This window comes from Tiliqua scincoides, chromosome 1 (assembly GCF_035046505.1).
Source record: "Tiliqua scincoides isolate rTilSci1 chromosome 1, rTilSci1.hap2, whole genome shotgun sequence".
Lineage (NCBI taxonomy): Eukaryota > Metazoa > Chordata > Lepidosauria > Squamata > Scincidae > Tiliqua > Tiliqua scincoides.
In genome coordinates, this window is record NC_089821.1 from 285,615,641 (window position 1) to 285,634,475 (window position 18,835).

An 18,835-nucleotide genomic window follows, 5' to 3' on the forward strand; every position below is an offset into this window, starting at 1 on the left:
GGCAGCCAACGAGAAGAGCCGCAGCGGCGGCCGCGATAGAGCCTTCTCTGGCAAGATGGCGGCCCTTCCCGGAAGCGGCGGTGTCCATGGAGACGGTGCCGCGAGGACGCGTTGCCATAGCAACAGCATCCGGCGTGGTACCCTGCGCCCGCGGAGAGGATGGAGGAGGAGCGCAGAGAGCCCGAGGACGCCGACGAGGACGCGGAGGATGAGGAGGACGCCGACTACGACGAGGACGATGAGGACGACGACGAGGAAGACTGGCAGCCCCGCCGCCGCCCGCCGTACCCCCCTCCCGAGTCTCCGCCGGAGGCCGCCGGGGCCTCGCCCGAATCCGAGGAAGAGGAGGAGGAGGAGGAGGGGGAGCCTGAGGAGGAAGCCGAGCCCGAACCCGAGACCCCGGCGCCCACCGGGCCCGCCCACTTGGCCTGGACCCCCGAGCAGGTGGCCGACTGGATCGAGCTGATGGGCTTCCCCCAGTACAAGGTGGAGCATGGAAGGGGTCTGGGGGTCGGGAGGGACCCACTGGTGGATCGCCAAAGGCTGATGGAAAGTTCGAATAACTAATTACCTCAAGCCCTGAGGCTGTTCAGAAACCAGGCACTGTAGCTGCTGATTACCCTGCGAAGAGCTGGGCTCCTGCAGTGTGCAAGTGAGATAAATGTCTCAGGGTCTTTTTCCTGGTTCTTATTACTTATAAACAAATAAAATATTTCTTTCTAGATGTCCTTTTTTAAAGTCTGGTAAACTCAGGTGGGTCCCCATAGAGTTTCTTTTTAAAAAGTGGGTCCTGCTGCTAAAATGTTTGGGAACCACTGACCTAGAGTGATTGAAGGGGGGGGGTGACTGGAGGCAGGATCACAGAGTGCTTTGGGAGAGCGTGGTTCAGGATGCAGGTAAACAGGGGCAGCTGATCCTTTCTCCTCACTCTGTCTGAAACCTGGTTGACAATCCTGTGCTCAACTGGAGGGTATATGAATGGCAGAGAAGAGGGTGGCACCTGGAGAGCTTGCAGAGCAAATTTCTGTCACAAACAGTAGCCAGAGTATAATGGGGTCCTGTTCACTCAGTGAACTTGCAGGCTTGTTTCACATACCTCTCTTTTATGACCTCTCAGGAGTAAGTCCTGTTAGGTTCAATAGTGCTTACTCCCAGGAAACTTTGTATCAGGGACATGTGGTGGGTGGGAGGCAGGTGAGGCAGAGTCTCCCCACTGGAGTCCTTTGAAAAGCACTGCTGTGTGTGAGGTGTGCAAGCACACACAACTCATGTGCACAGTTTCAATGGACTCCATTGGGGTGGCTCTGCCTCACTTGACTCCCCACGCCACACTGCATGTCCCTGCTGCATATAGGATTGCAGCTTTAAGCCCTGCTGAATAGTATGGGCGCTCATTGGGCCAGCATTGGATGGAGGCCAGCGGATGGGTCAGGTAGAGCTCAGCTCCACTGAATCCATAACCCCATGTCAGGCCGGCTAAATAGCTGGCACAAAGTCGAGTAGCCCCATTGCAGGTTTTACCTTCCTGGGGAAAGGGGACAAATGTCTCCTCAGGAGACATCAGAAGCCACTGGCTGCTGCCCGACATCCATAGCATGCTGTGGCAACCAGTCTTGGGCACCTGGCAGCTTAGGATTGGGCTGCCCATCAGTTAGGCAATTGGCAGATAGAGTCAAGGTCCAGATTTCTAGTCTGCTTAATGGAGTACTAAACTGTTAGCAAGACTGAGGAGAGTGTTTATGTGCATGGAAAGATATCAGGTTGTGGTGCCTGGCTCTAGTATTCTGAATTTTTGAACCTTTAATAAATTTTCTTACATCTCATGGACTTAAATTAGATGATGAAAAAATAATCTGTTTTACCACTTTTCTTACCGCCTGCTATACAGTGTTTTCCAACTTTTTAAAACATTTTGTTTTGTTTTTTTAATACCAGGAATGCTTTACTGCAAACTTTATCTCTGGGCGCAAGCTCATCCATGTAACCTGCTCCAATCTACCACAGATGGGAATAACTGACTTTGAGCATATGAAGGTGAGAACATGAAAAATGGCCCATCTTCCCTGTAAGAAGGCAGCTTTGGCTATTGTGGTGTGTCTACTGCTAAGAACATAAGAACAGCCCCACTGGATCAGGCCATAGGCCCATCTAGTCCAGCTTCCTGTATCTCACAGCGGCCCACCAAATGCTCCAGGGAGCACACCACATAACAAGAGACCTGCATCCTGGTGCCCTCCCTTGCATCTGGCATAACCCATTTCTAAATTCAGGAGGTTGCACATACACATCATGGCTTGTAACCCGTAATGGATTTTTCCTCCAGAAACTTGTCCAATCCCCTTTTAAAGATGCCATCACCACATCCTGTGGTAAGATAAGAACATAACATAGTCATAGATAGTAAAGGCACAGACTAACCTTTTTCTCATGTTATTCCAGGTTTATAAAATATTGGGACTTCCACACTAGTAGTTTCCTCCACAATTGACACCAGTTTCTTACTTCATTTTCTGTGGAACCCAGATGACACTGCTCCCAAACTATTACATCCCTCTGTTTGGATTTCCTCCCTGTAGTGACCTAGCAGTGGTATGGGAAAGAAGCAAGGCAAGCCGATGAGCCTGACCTTCTCACACACCCTTGGTGTTCTCAGGTGTGCTTTTTAGATGCATGTAACATGTGCACACAAGGGAAATTCATTACGTGTGCAGGGACCCAGTGGTTTGTGGCACAGCTTGATGGAATGGCATTAAAAAATAGAGGGAGACACAGTTAAAGGTGCAACAATAGATAGCGTTTATTGTGGGGATAAAAGTTCAATATTTGGGAAAGGGAATAAAAAATATAGTGTAGTGCATCCGACAATCACTCACACAACTAGGCCCTAAACACCAACAGTTTCTTAGTAGAAGAAAAGAGAAAGAAGGAATCGTGTACGAGGAATGAGGCCCGTAATGGTGCAAATGAAGGAGAAAAGGGAAGGAGAACAGAATGCAGACAATGACAGAGGTCAGAATGGCAGAGGTGAACAATGCAGAATCAGAGCCAGATGCAGCCAGAGTCCTGCTCCGCACATACAGCATGTTTGTACTAAGGGGAGAAGTCTCCAGTCAAAACACTCACATCCCTCCTCGGGTTCTCATAACATAGTGACTTTTTTTTGTCTTCAGTGGGATTGCATCACAGTCCTTGCATTCGTAGACTGGCATAGTGCTATTTTGCTCTCTGTGGGGGGATGTACATAGTGACATGACCAGTGATGGTGTTATCATTAGACATTGCTCTGCTTCCATGTTGCATTACATGCTTATACCTCTGCCATTAAATTTCCTGTAATGTGTTTCCTTCAGCTGTTCACTTTACCCATCTCATTAAGGGTGCAATCCTAACCCCTTATGTCAGTGCTTTCCAGCACTTAAGGGCAATGTAGCTCTGAGGTAAGGGAACAAACATTCCCTTACTTTGAGGAGGACTCCATGAGTGACACCCAACTGCAGGATGCAGCACATGTCCCATGGGCACCACTATGCCGGTGCTGGAAAGTACTGACATAAGGGGTTAGGATTGCGCCCTAAGTGTGTGTGTGATTAATTTTTTTATTAGACACAGTAAAGCTCCTGAAGAACAAATGTTTGCAACAGTGATCAACCTCTTCAGTTTTTTGTTAGCCCTGGAATGCACAAATGCATTTTTTAATGGATTTGTAAGGACCTTGCAGTACAATTGGGCAGAATTCATATTTGAATATAGTTCTCAGACTGCAATTCTGCTTTGCAGTTTTGTGCCAGATTAAAAAAACTCAGGGGAAATGGGTTATTATTACCCACCTGTAATGTGCATGGACAGGATGTGTAAGATGTTAGCAGGCAAACTAGCTCCGTGCAGGAAACCACTTCCAATTGATTGTAGCGTTGGCTATGCACATATAAAGGGCCTAGTGTGGAAGTACCTATTAAAAAGTTACCTAAAAGATGATAGTTTTGTTTACATATCTGACAACTAAACAATATTTTTCTCTAGGAAATGTAAAATATATGAATGGAATGCACAGAGGAGGGACAGGAATATAAAGACTGTAACAAAATCTGAATCAGTGAACATATAAGAAATGTGGCAGTAAGCTTTGAAATTTCTTGCTCCCTGTTCTATTATTGCTATAAAGGACACACATAAGGTTAAAACCAGCTAGGGGAATATACATGCACCCCGAATTGCACAAAGAGCTATGTGCTTAGGTTGAAAAATTCCATTCAACAGCTGGGGATGTATATGTGTGGCCTCTGAGAAATTATCAGCAGAAAGCAACTGAATCTAGACTAGCTCTTTAGGTCAGTGGTTCCCAAAGTCCTCCTTAAGAGGAGGGAACCACCTCAGTGCTTGCAGGGGCAGGAGGATTGTAGCAACCTGATCCTCAGGATTGCACTGCTGCTGAGGAAAGAGGGGTTTCTGGCTTACCTGAACAGTCTGAGAGGTGGTGTCCTGCGGAAATCTTTCTGATCGGAAGCCTTTCTGATCGCGAAACCAGAAGTGACTTCGATCAAAATTTTCTTTATTTTTTAGGCTTTAGAAGCTCTATGGAGGTGTCTGCAGGACTCTCCACACCATCCCCACGCCACTCCCTGTACTCTGTTGCTGGCTTCAGGTAAGCCAGAACAAGTTACGGGTTACAAGTCATAGTAGGTATGTGCAAGCTCTTGGTTTTAGAGGCAGTCTGCCTCTGGTTGCCAGATGCAGGGGAGGGCACCGGGACACAGATTGTGTCTGTTTTCTTGTGTGCTCCCTGAGGCATTTGGTGGGCGACTATGAGATACTATGAGCCATTTAGTTATTTGATTTTTCTCTCTAAACTGCTTTGTGAACTTTTAGTTGAAAAGCGGTATATAAATACTGTCAATAATTAATAATAATAATAATAATAATAATACAGGAAGCTGGACTAGATGGGCCTTTGGCCTGATCCTGCAGTGCTCTTCTTATGTTCTTAACACGCCCCCCCGTTTCCCCAGCAGCAGCAGCACAATCCAAAGGATTGGCATGTTGCAAACTCCTTACCTATGCCCCTTAAGGGGCCAGACCTAAGTGCTTCCCTGTCTGGTGGGTTGCGACCTGCCAGTTTGGGAACCACTGCTCTAAGTGAGTTGGTCAAGATTTTAAAATTATTATGTTCCATTCTGGAACCACTATACCACATGCAGCCACTGGGGTTCCCTTAGATTCCATTATTCACCCCCATCTAGTGCCTGAATGCAGTATAGTATCTATTCCAGTGCATTCTGGGGTGACAATGGAGGAGCAAGAAACCCAGAAGTGGGTCTTTAAAGCGACTTTAACCCTGAGAAGCTTGCAACCAGTGTGGTTTAACAGCGTGAAGTTAGGAAATGGGATTTTGATGCTTCTTTCCTTATTATAAGGCATTTAAAGGTGGATTCTGGTACCAGCGGGCGAGTCAAATCAGTGGATGCTGAATACCAAGGTCCCGCCTGCATGTTGTTGCGTTTACAAACCTTTGAGAATGTCCACCACAGATGTGGGTGAAATGTTAGGTGTGGGTATTCTTACCAGAGAGCTGCCATTAATCCCAGACAATTTTATTTGCAACATAAGTCCATCCTCTTAGTAAAAGTTCTCAATGAGCAAATCATTTCATTTAATCCGCAAATTTGCATAATTCTTCTAGGTTCCATCTTCTATAGCTTCCTCTATAGCAGGGCTTTCCAAACCCGGGCCCTCTGCTCCATGAGCAGTGTTTACCATTCCGCCTCCACACTGTATTCATTCCTGGTAGATCTGGGCACCAGGCACTTTGGGCAGTTGTGTCTGCCCAGACCTCCTGTTGCACAGCCTTCTGGGATGCCAGGCAACAGACGCAGCTGCCCAGAGTGTCCTGGTACCCAGATCTACTGGAAATGATTGCAGCACTGAAGCAGAACAGTAAGCTCCAGTCCAAACAAGGACCACTTTTTGAAAGACAGCAGTCACACATTTGGCAACCACTGCTAAATAGCAAACTTAGAGCAAAGTTTTGTGTAGGTGAAACATACCTTGTTTATTATCAAGAGGTAGTGGAAACTGAAATCATTTGAGGAAACCATTGGAAAAAGCTGTTTCAGCCAACAGGTTTTAGATTACTGAATATTCAGATTTTTATCCTGCCAAATGACTATCTTTCTGTTTTTTTTAATGGGGTACAAATAAGACAACTGAGTGGAATTGGGAACTACAGGAGTCTTCACACCCCCACCCTAGTTTATGTTTCTGATGGAGATTGTTTTCTTAAATTTGCCTTTACATTTCAGGAAGTTGCACAGCTTGTACGAGAATTACTGAAAATAGAGGAGCCACTTTTTAGCAGAAGCATTGCTCTACCCCACAGGGATAACCTTGGTTTATTTCTAGAGCAAAAATCACGGACTGGAGTGCAAAGTGATGCTCTCACTTATGCTCAGTTTATCCAGAAAGCAGGACTACAGAAATATGAGCCACAGTGTGCTACTTCACAGCCAACAACTCCACAGCCTATTATGACCCCACGTCATTCAATTAAATAAATAAAAACAATTGCGACTGTTTTCGCTCTGATGCTTTATTAACCTCTGTGCAGTCCCCACGCACTGAGCATAAAGTTGGACAGCCTGATATTGGACCATTTTAGCTTGAATCGAGTGTGCTTTGCTACAGCTTAAGCAGAATCCTAATCCTAAACATGGAAAATGGAATAGAATCATGAAATCAAAACTAAATCTCATAGAATTAAAAGGCTACATGGCAAAGGAGCGAGTTCTTAATGGAAATATCCTGCAGTGTTCTCACTACTCTTTATGAGAGCTGGTGTCGTGTAGTGGCTGAGAATGGGAGCTGACAGCCCTGGTTTCAAGCTTCACCTCCTCAACTCACTAGGTTGACTTAGGCAAACTACCATCTGTCATCCTCAGTACTTCCATCTGCAATATGGGAATAATGAGACAGGCTTGTTGCAAGGATTGCTATGTATTATCTGAGTGCTTTTATAAAACTGAAATTCATTGTTTTAAGAAAAACTGTGAATATAGTTATTCACACAGGAGAGACCAGCCATTTAATTCTGCAAGAAGCTTCATGTTATAACATTAGCTACCATCTGCAGTTAGTTATTACATGTATGGGGATAGGACAGTTTTTTTGGGTTACTGAATTCACTGGGCTCTTTAGTCTTTTTCTGTGAAAGGACAATATATATGCTCTTGTCCTAAGAATGATATTCAAGTCAAGTGTGTCTTCTGAAGGAATAGCTACCATAATGCAACCAGGGCATTGCAGCCTTAAGCGTAAACACTGCAATTCCTGTTTTTTCCTTATCCTGAACTGGGATGCTAGGTCATCACCGTTTTATTCCAAGAATGCTATGGCTATTTGTTTACAGCTGAATGCTCGCATTGTGTTCAGTTGTAAATTTTGCTCATGAAAGGAGAGGGGAGGGGGAAACACAAGTTTACCAAAACTGAAAGAACTTGCTACATAACACATTAATACATATTAATATGATTGCATTAAGAAATAAAAATATGCCAGTCTCACAATTCAGTCTGGAGAATTTCCATCCTGCTTTGCATCTGTTATTACTCTTTTTCCATTGCCAAACACCATCTTCTACTGACATACTTTTCACTACAAATAAACTTTGGATTCCTGCAATACAAGTGATCAGAAATGGGCACTAGGCCCCACTCCCACAGTCCTTTTAGGTACCAAACATAAAAGCAAAATCTTCCCCTTTCTGAAGAGTTAGAATCACGGAACAGTAATCTATGTCTCTTCAGAATCGGTACTAGATGCCTGCTCCACATCTCCCATGTAAGATCCATCGATGCCATCACTCAATGCCTTGGGAGGTTTCAATAGCACAGCTGAAAGTGGTATCCCAGAGGTGTCAGGCATGGATTCTCCAAGGTTTTCTGTCATCATGTTATAGTAGAATAAAGCTATGTTGTCCTGCAACAATGTACTTGTGGCTAGAAGCTGGCTAAAAGGAGACTTCTTTAGCTGTACAGTTGTCAGGTCAAACCAGGGAAAGGTACTAAGAAAACAGAAAAGGTTGTTATGTTTTAGTTATAGAAGCCACTTTCAAAATAAATTCTGTCCCTTTCATTTTGTTTCCACATTCAATATCAATAAAGATATTGAGTGTGGAAAAAGGAAGATTTCTCTTTCTGTACAAGGTCCAAACTACACATTAACATTAAATAGCCCTGCATTACTGTTTTTATTTTAGGTTAAGTAGTAGATGTGATAGCAGAGACAGATCAGGATTACCACATGCCAGAAGTATTCATTTACCCTTTTCCTCCACGCCATGGTGGTCCTGGCAAAAATTATAACCATAACACTGCAGTTCTGTTTCATTCACCTTTCACTTTGATGAGCAGCCACCATAACTAGCAGAAGGCAACCACCCCAAGTATGTCCTGAAAAAAACTGCACCCCCTACTTAAATCCATGCATAGCTTAAATTGCAGGGGAAGTCTCCCAGTGACACACATATTTAGTGACTATGGTAATACCATACTATCCTTCACACTTTGAGATTTGGTTCCATCATGGAGCTGCTCCCATGTAGAAGATTTTCCAGCAACCCCTACCTGGTGACCTCACTTTGGAATCAGCCCCCAGTCCCCAGAGGAGCAGCTTACCATAGGTGCAAGAATATCACCACAAAACAAAGCACCATCAACCATTAAAATGCATTCATCAAGGAAGGTTAAAACCCCATTTTCCAGTTTGATTTTACATACTCATCTGGTGACAGGGAGGAAGCAAAGGCCTGGTTGATGAAGTTTTCAGCAAGTAAGAATGGCTGCTCTGCAGAGGCAGGGACAAAATTCTCAGGAAAACACACTTGATTGAGTAACAGCAGGGTCTTGGCGTAAGATAAACGTTGCCATGAATAACTGTTTAGTGCTGCATAGAAAACAGCTGCCAGCCACTTCATATTGACAATAATTCCCCCTGGAAGATAAGGAAAATGCTAAGACCCATAGCAATCCTTATTTGTACGCACCCTCATAGGAATTTCAAACCCCCCCATTTTTGAGGCCTTTCCCTACATCTCTGGTAATATCTAAGGCCAGCAAAAGAAGTGATGGGGCTGACTGTAGGCCTGCATTGCTCCCTCTCTGCCTGGATTCAAGCTTAGTCTATCTCACGGGTGTCAAGCTCGTTTCATACAGAGGGCCGAAGTTAGCATTCAGGGTGCCTGCTGAGGGTCAGAAGCGATGTCATCAAGCAGAAAGTGACATCATTAAGCAGCTGATGGCCAGAAATCAGCACCTTGCTCTCATATAGAAGTTCATTAACTGCAAATGACAGAAGAGAAAATAGGCAAATCTTGATCATATTTCAAGATATGGGAAAAGCCCAATTTTCATGTGGGCTGCTGTTTCAGTGGTAACACCTCAGCACTGCTCAGCAGCTGAGAGCCTGAGGGCCAGATAAAAAACTTCTGAGGGCTACATCCGGCCCCTGGGCCTTATGTTTGACACCCCTGGACTATCTACTATACATATGCTGCGGAAAACTTGGTAATGATGTTCTGCGGTGGCAGCCTAGACTGCAGCACTCCAGGCTGCAAATGGAGGTATCAAATGTTTGAATGCCACCCAGCATAAACAACTCCCTGAGAAGATAAAACTACCACAGCAAGGAGCGGGCTGGGCTACATAGACTCTTGCTAATATGTTAGCATTTCTTTTCTTGTTTTTTATTTGTAAGGTCTTCCGTGAGAGAACTAAAATATGGCACCTGTCAGCTCCAGTCTGTAGTGCTATTGCACACTCTACATGCAGGATTGTATCTTATTCTGCTGCATGTGTAAACCAGGCCTCAGAGGCTTGTGGTGCTGGTGCCCATCTAGCCCTGTTCAGTCCACAGGGAGACAAACATGTGGTTGGGGAGGCTGGGAGAACATGTAGGCAAATGAGGTACCACCACATTCCTAAAGCCCTGCCCTGCCCTGCCCCCACAGCTTGTAAGCAAAGGCAAATGCCGTACCCTGGAAGACAGTCTTCCTGTTAATGGGCCAAGCTGCCTTCTGGCTCCCCTTGTAAAGTGACTCAAGTACATCAAGGCACCAGTTATTCCAGCCTTTTGCACTCATTTGCACCCAAGGCCCTCCACTTGGGCTACAAAGTGACCTGTGTTCTGTGGGTTCCAAAGCAGAAAAAGAGGGGTAACTGATCAACTTGGGTGTAGCAAGAAGAGAGAGAGAGGATTAAGAGTGGGTTTTAGAGAGCGTTGTTGCAATGTTATGAGAAAGAGTGCATAGAGCAGCCATTTTCAACCACTGTGCCGTGGCACACTGGTGTGCCGCGAATGATCTGCAAGTGTACCGCAGGAGTATGGGGGAGGGTCATTTATTAGTAGGGCCATTAGGGGATGTGAGCACCCACCAACAGCATGGTGTGCCTTGTCAACTGTCAAAAGACTGATGGTGTGCCTTGACAATTTTAGTACCTTGTCAGTGTGCCACAAGATGAAAAAGGTTGAAAATCACTGGAATAGAGAGAAAAACAGGGATTCACACAGAATAAAGTTTAAAATGTAGCCCAAATGGTAAAACAAAAATATTTTGGTGGTGAAGCAACAATGTTGGCCCCCTACTTCAGAACAATTGGAGTCTCTGCCTTGGTGAGTAACTTCTTCCACCTCATCTTTGGCACCAGATACAACCGACCAGGTCAGAATGAGAAGAAATGAGCTCAAAACAATACCTCATTTCATATGGGCTGCATGTAGAAGAGAGTTCACCTACCAGTACAGCTACAGGGACACGTAACCTGGAGAACTGCTGGGTTTTTGAGTGCTTCCACAACTGTCCTGTTAGTCACCCATATATCTATAGGGTCATCATCGGTGAATGTATATTGTGGCCTCAAGATGGCTTTGCTGGGAAGGAGTTGCATCAGCCTACAAGCAAACAAGAGCTGAGTGAATCAGGTAGATGCTTGGTCACAGGTAAGCACAGGACCTCTGAGAGGAATTTTATCAGGGAGTACAAAGTTTCTTTTGGGCCCCTTCCAAAAAGGGGGGGGGGTGGCAGTGGCAGAATGAAGGCAAAACAGGCAGGGGGAAAGTGGCAACAGCCGGAATAATCTTTGGAACCCAGGTCTACCAGTCTTCCCACTGCGGCGTTGGCAGCTAGATATGGAAAACCATACACACTCCTAAGTATCTCTAAAATCTTTCAGATATAGAAAATCATAGCAAGAGATTAGTATCGTTGTATTTAGGCTCACACTAGAATGGAAGGTGTCCTGTGTACATCAAAACTGACTTCTGCAGCAGCTGCAGTTCCACAACTGTGTTCCTGAGCTCCTTTACACTCCTTCATGGTTAGCAGATCCATAAGCCAAAGAGCTAATGTAGCAGGTCAGTTTTCTCTCAGATGTGACACAGTTAAGGAATGTATGCATTTCTGGGCCTGGTGTGTATGGCTTCTGGCAGTAGTCGCTGCCATGTGCTCACAGTAATGCCCTCAACATACTGTGTGGGCAGTGAGTTTGGGTGAGACTGGAAAATGTAACATCTCAGGAAATCTCAGGGCCCCCTTCTTTGGCTCCTGGGCCCCCTTTCTGACCCTGAGCCCGAGTGCAAATTACCCCCTTTACCCCCCCCCCCCAGGCCTGGGTAAGCGTGTAGAAGAAGGATATAAAGGGCTCATTTGATCATTTCCTGGAAGCTTTCTCACATAATGCCTTTTTGGTCAGTGCTGGCCAAATGCTGCAGAAAAGCTACCAATCAGGAGCCACTGCATACATCATCTTCCTCTTCTCTGTACATGCAACCAAAAGGATATACTATCATGAACATTTTACACAATGAATTTTTTTACTTCTCTCCCCACACAGAGATTTATTATCTCTGTGTTGGAAAAAGCAACATGGGAAGTAATTATCTGAAAAAACAGAATTAGATATTGCTCTGCTTGGTTTAAGGTAGAAACATGAGCCATCAGAAATGAACCTGTGTTCAGATAAGTGTCAGAGACTGTGAAATTTTTCTTAACTAAAGATAATGTAGTCTACCAATCATAAAAGAATAAGAAATTCCTGCCCAGATATCTCAGTGCAAGAAGAATGAACTTAGTACTATAATATGCTCCATGTTTCCCTGAGTGGATAAGACGTTTTAGAGGCTACACAACCAGCTCTGTGATGTCTGAAATATTTGATTGTAAAATATACAGAGAGGCCGCCCATATCCTCAGATCCCATAACTGCTGATTCAGTTATCCACAAATCAGGTCCACACACACCACCCCTGCATGTACTTCCTATGGAGCTCTGCTTCCCTCACATATGGAGGGTCCTCTGAGTCCAGCAGAGGCTGCAGACATCTGTCTGTGGCCTCTGCCAGACTCAGACTGAGTCCTAGAGCTAAAAAATTTCACTTTTGGTTTTTCAGTGAAACTAGAAGTGACATTTTAATGCCATATAAAGTATTAGGAGGCCTGGCTCTCCTCAGCTCTGGAGAGTGAAGAGGAGGCATTCACCCATATTTGCAGTTTCAGATAACCACGGGGTGGTTCTGGCATGGAACCCCCACAGATACGGGGGCATGCCTGTACAAGCAGAGCATAGGGGAGATAAAGAAGCAATGTCACAATAGACAGCAGATTCTCTGAGAGCGATTTTTAACCCACAATACCATACTACAGATAAGACTAGCTTTCAAATCAAGCTAGATGTGTTGTGTAATGCACATTACCTGGGCAGAGGGATAGCTGTGACCAGGCTATATATAATACAATGTTCTTTGATTGCATCCTGAATTTCTAAGCAGATGTGTGGGAGGTGAGAAGGGAGGCAGCACAGAAATACAACATCTGCCCAGCTCACCAGCTGCCTATTGTTATAATAGCAGTCAACTCCCAGCATCTGGAACTCCACTAGAAAAAGAAACAAACAAAAAAAGGAAAGAATAGTCACTGCTCCCAGATAACAGCCAATTATTTGGGATCTTAGACCGTGATCCTAAGCACATAGCATGCTTCACTTCTTTGGATTTACAGACCATTCCATCCCAAAGATTCAGAAAGAGTGATATTATGCATACTTATTTTGGAGAAAGTACCACTGACCATAATGGAACTTCCTTCTGAGTAAATATGTAAAGAATTTCATCATATCTCTCCATAGTCCAGCCACGAAAAGGCATTTTGAATTAAAGTGTCATCCACTACATTTGGAAGATGGAGGGACTCAGGCTTTCGCAAGTCTCCAAGTGGAGGGAATGTGGTAGTTATGGGGTAGCCCCTGGGAACACATCTCTGTGAGCCCTGGCAGTTCTGTCATAGTACACAGATGACGTACTTAAGACGATATTCCTGGTCAATCTTAATGGCAAGGGAGGTGGCGTCATGGGTAAGCCAGACTCAGGTACACTCAGTTCCACATATAGGATCAAGAGTATGTGAAAGGAAGGCTGTTTTCTCTCAAATACATTAGCACTAAAGAAACGGGAGACAACATTTGACTAGATAGTCTCATTACATTCAGTTTGCATTCACTGACATTAGAACTTAGTGCAGAAATAATGGTGATGGATAGCTGTTATACAACACAGGCCATCCGGGTTCCAGGGAAATGAAACCTCCATACCAGAAACAAAAATGCAGAAAAATAATCACCAGGCTCTATTTCAGGAGCTCTGACTGAAAGCCTATAACTCAAAACAGTCAAGCTGCAGGAACTGGCCAGCATTCAAAAACTATAAAAAGCCTTTTAATAATCCTACCCTTCCCTTGACTCAAGAGATGATTACCAAAAGGAAATTTATTGCTTTAAGCATGCATCTGCTATCCAATTATTTCCTCTCTCTATGCCTCATTTGGTATAATGACCTTGTATCCAGATATTTGTAAATGATTACTGTACGTGGCAGTATATCACACCAATCCACAGCTTTCACTTTTGAGTGTTTTGTTATGTCTTGGAATAAAGAGAGCAGAAGCAACTTAAGTACCAGAAGAACCTATAAATTTGAACCTATAAATGATAAACACACAATATTACCCCAGCAATAGTGACTTATTACATTTGCGCCTCCTCAGGAGTTGGCTGGGCTGGTGTGAGAATGTGTGCCGGCCCATAGAGGCCGCATCCAGCCTCTGCGCCACCTAGAGAAGTCAAGGTAGCATTGGCCGAGGGTTAGGATTGGTCTGTTATTGTTTTTGTATTGTCATTTTTATTATTCACAAATAAAGGGAGGGAAGTACTGCCACTTACACAGAGTCTCTGGCCGCCGCGTGGAGATCTGGATATAGTAACCTGAAATACCACTCAGCTCCAGTAGTGCCCTGCCCAGCTGTTTCCCAATATGGCCTCCACCAATAATCCCAATCTTCAAGCTTTGGTTACTCTTGGATTCAGGCTCCAGGGAGTAAAGAGGCACCTCCTTACAACTCTCCTCTTTCTGCCTGAAGAAGGACATTACAAAGCTGTCATCCATCAAACAGAAATGGTAACGTGTTTATTACAAGCAAGACTGGATGCTAAGCACTCCTTTGGAGGAATCCTCTAAATAACAACAATAGTACAGAAGTAATTGCCTTTGTTTACAGGAACTGTCTTGGCCTGTATAACATCACCATCAGGGCTCTAGCAAAGAGGTCTAGCAACTCCAGTATTTTTAAATTAAAACTGATATTCTGTACTTGGACAGCACATCCACATGGGAAATTGACATGGCTTTTTGCATACATCATTGAAAGAGAAGACTTTGACCATATTCACACAAACACCAAAAAGCACCTGTGAGAGTCTCTGCGCATTTTTTGCATAATTTTCAAACCTTACTAATGAGGAATAAAGCACAGAAAAGAAACTGGATTCACATTTTCTTGTCTATGTCAGCTTTACATCTAGCAAACTTGCACTGTCACCTCGGTCATTCAGTTTTATAACCCCGCCCGCAGGGACACACAGTGCCTGATCTGGTGCAGGTAGAGCTGGCCCACCACGCTCTGCAGATTGATCCCCATCTGGGCCCTGGTTGGAGGGTGATGCACCAGGTGGCACAGCCCAACATGCACACAAACAGATATAGCCTCTTGTGTAGAAACACTTTTTGGAAAGAAACACTTGACCTCCATCATACTCTCGCAGTCCAATCCTAACTAATTCCCCCATGGCAAGAAGTCTTCCATTTCAAACCCTAAACTGACAATTTTGTTGTCCTGCAGTACTGCTGGTGATGACACAGTCCTATAAAGACCAGTTTGCCGACTAGCTACCAGTAACTTTAATCCATGCCAAGAAATCTAGCAAAACCATATTTATTTCTTGGCCTTACCTGGTGGCCTTGAGCAATTTGCAGAAGAAGACTGCGTGGGCACAGCCATTCACTGCTAGCCCCTTGGCACGGCTTCCCAAACGCAGCAAGGTCTCACTTGTCCCTTCCTCATACTCGGGTTGAAAGGTCTTCAAATTCGCCATTATATCAGCCATCTTGAGCTCGAATAAAAGGCTTTCACCGTCAGTGGACAGCTGCTGCAAAGGCAATATAAAACTCACCCATTTTGTTCTGCAAATTATTCGGGCTCTGGGGTAGTGTTGCCAGTCTGACCAAAATGAACCTATTTCAGTTTTTTGCTTGTTATCCTTCAGGTGGCAAATTTTATCTCAGGCTGTTTTTGGCTCCCATTGGGGCCACCCCTTTACCGCAGGACTCTGCTCAGTGCCAGATTCCTCATCCCCATTCCCCCCCTCCCAATAGTTGGCAGTCTTGTCACCTCACCAGGTCCCACCACAGAAGGCTCAGGTTTTGAGACACATCTGAACTGGCAACTTTCCTCAATGGTGGGCACACTTTCAAGGAAGTGTGTCATAAGAACATAAGAACAGCCCCACTGGATCAGGCCATAGGCCCATCTAGTCCAGCTTCCTGTATCTCACAGCGGCCCACCAAACGCCCCAGGGAGCACACCAGATAACAAGTGACCTGCATCCTGGTGCCCTCCCTTGCATCTGGCATTCTGACATAACCCATTTCTAAAATCAGGAGGTTGCGCATACACATCATGGCTTGTACCCCGTAATGGATTTTTCCTCCAGAAGCTTGTCCAATCCCCTTTTAAAGGCGTCTAGGGTAGACGCCAGCACCACATCCTGTGGCAAGGAGTTCCACAGACCGACCACGCGCTGAGTAAAGAAATATTTTCTTTTGTCTGTCCTAACCCGCCCAACACTCAATTTTAGTGGATGTCCCCTGGTTCTGGTATTATGTGAGAGTGTAAAGAGCATCTCCCTATCCACTCTGTCCATCCCCTGCATAATTTTGTATGTCTCAATCATGTTCCCCCTCAGGCGTCTCTTTTCTAGGCTGAAGAGGCCCAAATGCCATAGCCTTTCCTCATAAGGAAGGTGCCCCAGCCCCGTAATCATCTTAGTCGCTCTCTTTTGCACCTTTTCCATTTCCACTATGTCTTTTTTGAGATGCGGCGACCAGAACTGGACACAATACTCCAGGTGTGGCCTTACCATAGATTTGTACAACGGCATTATAAAACTAGCCGTTTTGTTTTTGAAAACGAGTGAAGACTAAGAGTGTACAATTGCTTCATTCTAGTACACATTGCAATATCTATGGCAAAACTTTGGGTTGGTTTTTCCTCTAGTCTACTGCTTGAGTTTGCACAGCATGAGCGAGACTTGGAGGCCTGGCTCTGTGCCACAAACAGGCTCTTTCTGCCCCGCCTGGGTGTGCCACCTCCCTTGCTGTCTATGGTTCCCAAGGTTGGCCTTTTACCCTCTAGCTAATCATACAAAATAGCAGTCTCCCAAAGCACATACATGAATTTTATTTAATTTATTTAAAAGATTTATATACTGCCTTTGCCATGTTCAAGGTGGTGTACAATTAAAAAAAAGAACACCAATAAAAACATATGAGCAAGAAACATTAAATACAGAGTTAAACAATATGAATCAAAATATAAAAACAGTGGCATAAAAGCAGCAACGAAAGATAAAAAGGGTCCTCCCCCTCAAAGGCCAAGTGTAATAAATAAGTTTTTGGACCCTGCTGGAAACCATATAAAAAGTGGGCTGTTCTCCAATATTCTAGTAACTGCTTTTAGAGACATAGTGCCACAACAGCAAAGACCCTGCACCATGCCATACATGGGCAGGGGGGAACTAGGGCACAACATTTTCCTTTTCAACTTTCTCCTTTTTTAAATAAATACAGACACGAACACGTGTTTTGTTTTTTTTAAGACTAAAAACCAAGATAAAAGTATCTTTGTTTCAGACCAATGAGGAAGGAAATGACCAACCAGAAGTAATCATTTTGCAGCTCTGCTAAGGCAGCAGTTGAAAAGGAACCAGTGGCATTACTACTGAGGTGCAAACTGCACCAGGTGATGCGCATGTTGCACACTAGTGACCAAAAGTGTTGAAATTGAGGTTTTTAGGAGTAATACCATCCATCATGTTATATACCATTTGATGTGCAATTTACAGCAGAATGCAATGAAAAAACCAGAGTGAAATATCTCCATTCTATCAAAACTATGGCCAGAAAACAAAAATGCAACTGTCTTATGCAACAAAAAAGTATATTTCCTTAATTCCAAATGAATCAATGAGACGGATTCTTTGAAGAGTCAATGAGATGTTATTAAGACACAGCATGAAACCACTAAAGTGTTAGTAAGGTGATACCTGGGGGGTGCGTGACACCACTAGTGACCAAAATCACTAAAATCGCTATTTATAGGAATAATACCATCAAGATATACCATTTGATGAGTAATTTACAGCAGAATGCAATTAAAAAAACCATGTTGAACTATCTGTGCTCTTTCAAAAGGTATAGCCAAAAAACCAGCAGGGCGGGGCAACGGTACATTGCTATACCCACCACCTGGGTCATTGCCCTACCTGCTGCATGGGAGGAGATCCATCATGGGGATGATACACTGGTCTCCCACACCGGATGACACAAACCCTAGTGACACCACTGAAAGGAACTGAAGGAATGAAATTCTTTCCGCCTGAGATACAGTATAGGGCTGACAATAGGCTTTGCATTCCTGAGCAAGTGTAGAATTTAGCACCTACTTTGCAAGTCGGTTCCCAAACAGATTTAGCTTTGTGTTTTGTGAACAGAAAATTGCAGTCATATCTTTCAATTAACTTTTGAATTAGAAGATGCGGCATCTATGCCTTCTTCCGCTATTATTAACTTAGCGAGCAGAATCAGGCTGACATATGCAGCAGAGGTTGCAAAACAGAATGCTGTACTTCAGATTGCAGCAGGAACTCAATTTTACAGAGGGGGGTATTTAAAAAAAAAAAATCCCTGAAAGCAGAAAACCAGCATACAGGGAGTAGGCTGTACTAAAACCAGTCTCCCTGTTGTGCTAGATTTTTACTTGCAGGGTATTTATTACATAGGGGACAATTAAATGGTACATGCAATTGGAAGAGATACATGCAATATGCATATGAAGAAATATAGCTGACCTTTTCATTCAGGGAAGCTTGATTATGCTGACACCGGAGGGAGTGTTTTATGAATGTATTTTAATTGTGATTCAAGTTCATTGTGTTTTAATTGATTCTATCATATCTCAGTGTTTTTAGTATTGTTTTATTTTATTTGTAAACCGCCTTCATTGCCTTTAGTGGGGTGAAAAGGTGTATAAATTCTACAAACAAACAAAGAGATTCCCCCATATAATTCTGCATGTCTCCTATGATCAGCAGATAGGGCCCTGCCATCTGAAGCCAAGGAGATGGTGGCAACGAACAGGACCTTTTCTGTGGTGGCACCATACATCTGTAATATTTTACCATGA

At 44.2% G+C, this 18,835-nt stretch overlaps 2 protein-coding genes across 4 annotated transcripts; one reads left to right on the forward strand and one right to left on the reverse strand.

Annotated features, from left to right (window-relative positions):
- The first annotated feature begins 17 nt into the window (after positions 1-17).
- Positions 18-6,623, forward strand: SAMD15 (sterile alpha motif domain containing 15). Of its 2 annotated transcripts, none has more exons than XM_066612108.1 (3): positions 18-486; positions 1,936-2,034; positions 6,297-6,623. In XM_066612108.1, exons 1-3 carry the CDS (start codon positions 160-162, stop codon positions 6,546-6,548), a joined length of 678 nt encoding a protein of 225 aa, XP_066468205.1. In that variant the 5' UTR covers positions 18-159; the 3' UTR covers positions 6,549-6,623. The 2 variants fall into 2 exon arrangements, with proteins under 2 accessions (XP_066468205.1, XP_066468206.1); XM_066612109.1 differs by having other exon boundaries at positions 18-444.
- Positions 6,539-17,980, reverse strand: NOXRED1 (NADP dependent oxidoreductase domain containing 1). 2 transcript variants are annotated; one of them, XM_066612105.1, is made up of 7 exons: positions 17,916-17,980; positions 15,325-15,521; positions 14,259-14,449; positions 12,739-12,919; positions 10,784-10,938; positions 8,769-8,982; positions 6,539-8,053 (listed from the first exon to the last, which is right to left on the reverse strand). In XM_066612105.1, the coding sequence occupies exons 1-7, from the start codon at positions 17,922-17,924 to the stop codon at positions 7,783-7,785; spliced, it is 1,218 nt and encodes a 405-aa protein (XP_066468202.1). In that variant the 5' UTR covers positions 17,925-17,980; the 3' UTR covers positions 6,539-7,782. The 2 variants fall into 2 exon arrangements, with proteins under 2 accessions (XP_066468202.1, XP_066468204.1); XM_066612107.1 differs by having other exon boundaries at positions 15,325-15,518; positions 17,916-17,953.
- Positions 17,981-18,835: the final 855 nt, after the last annotated feature.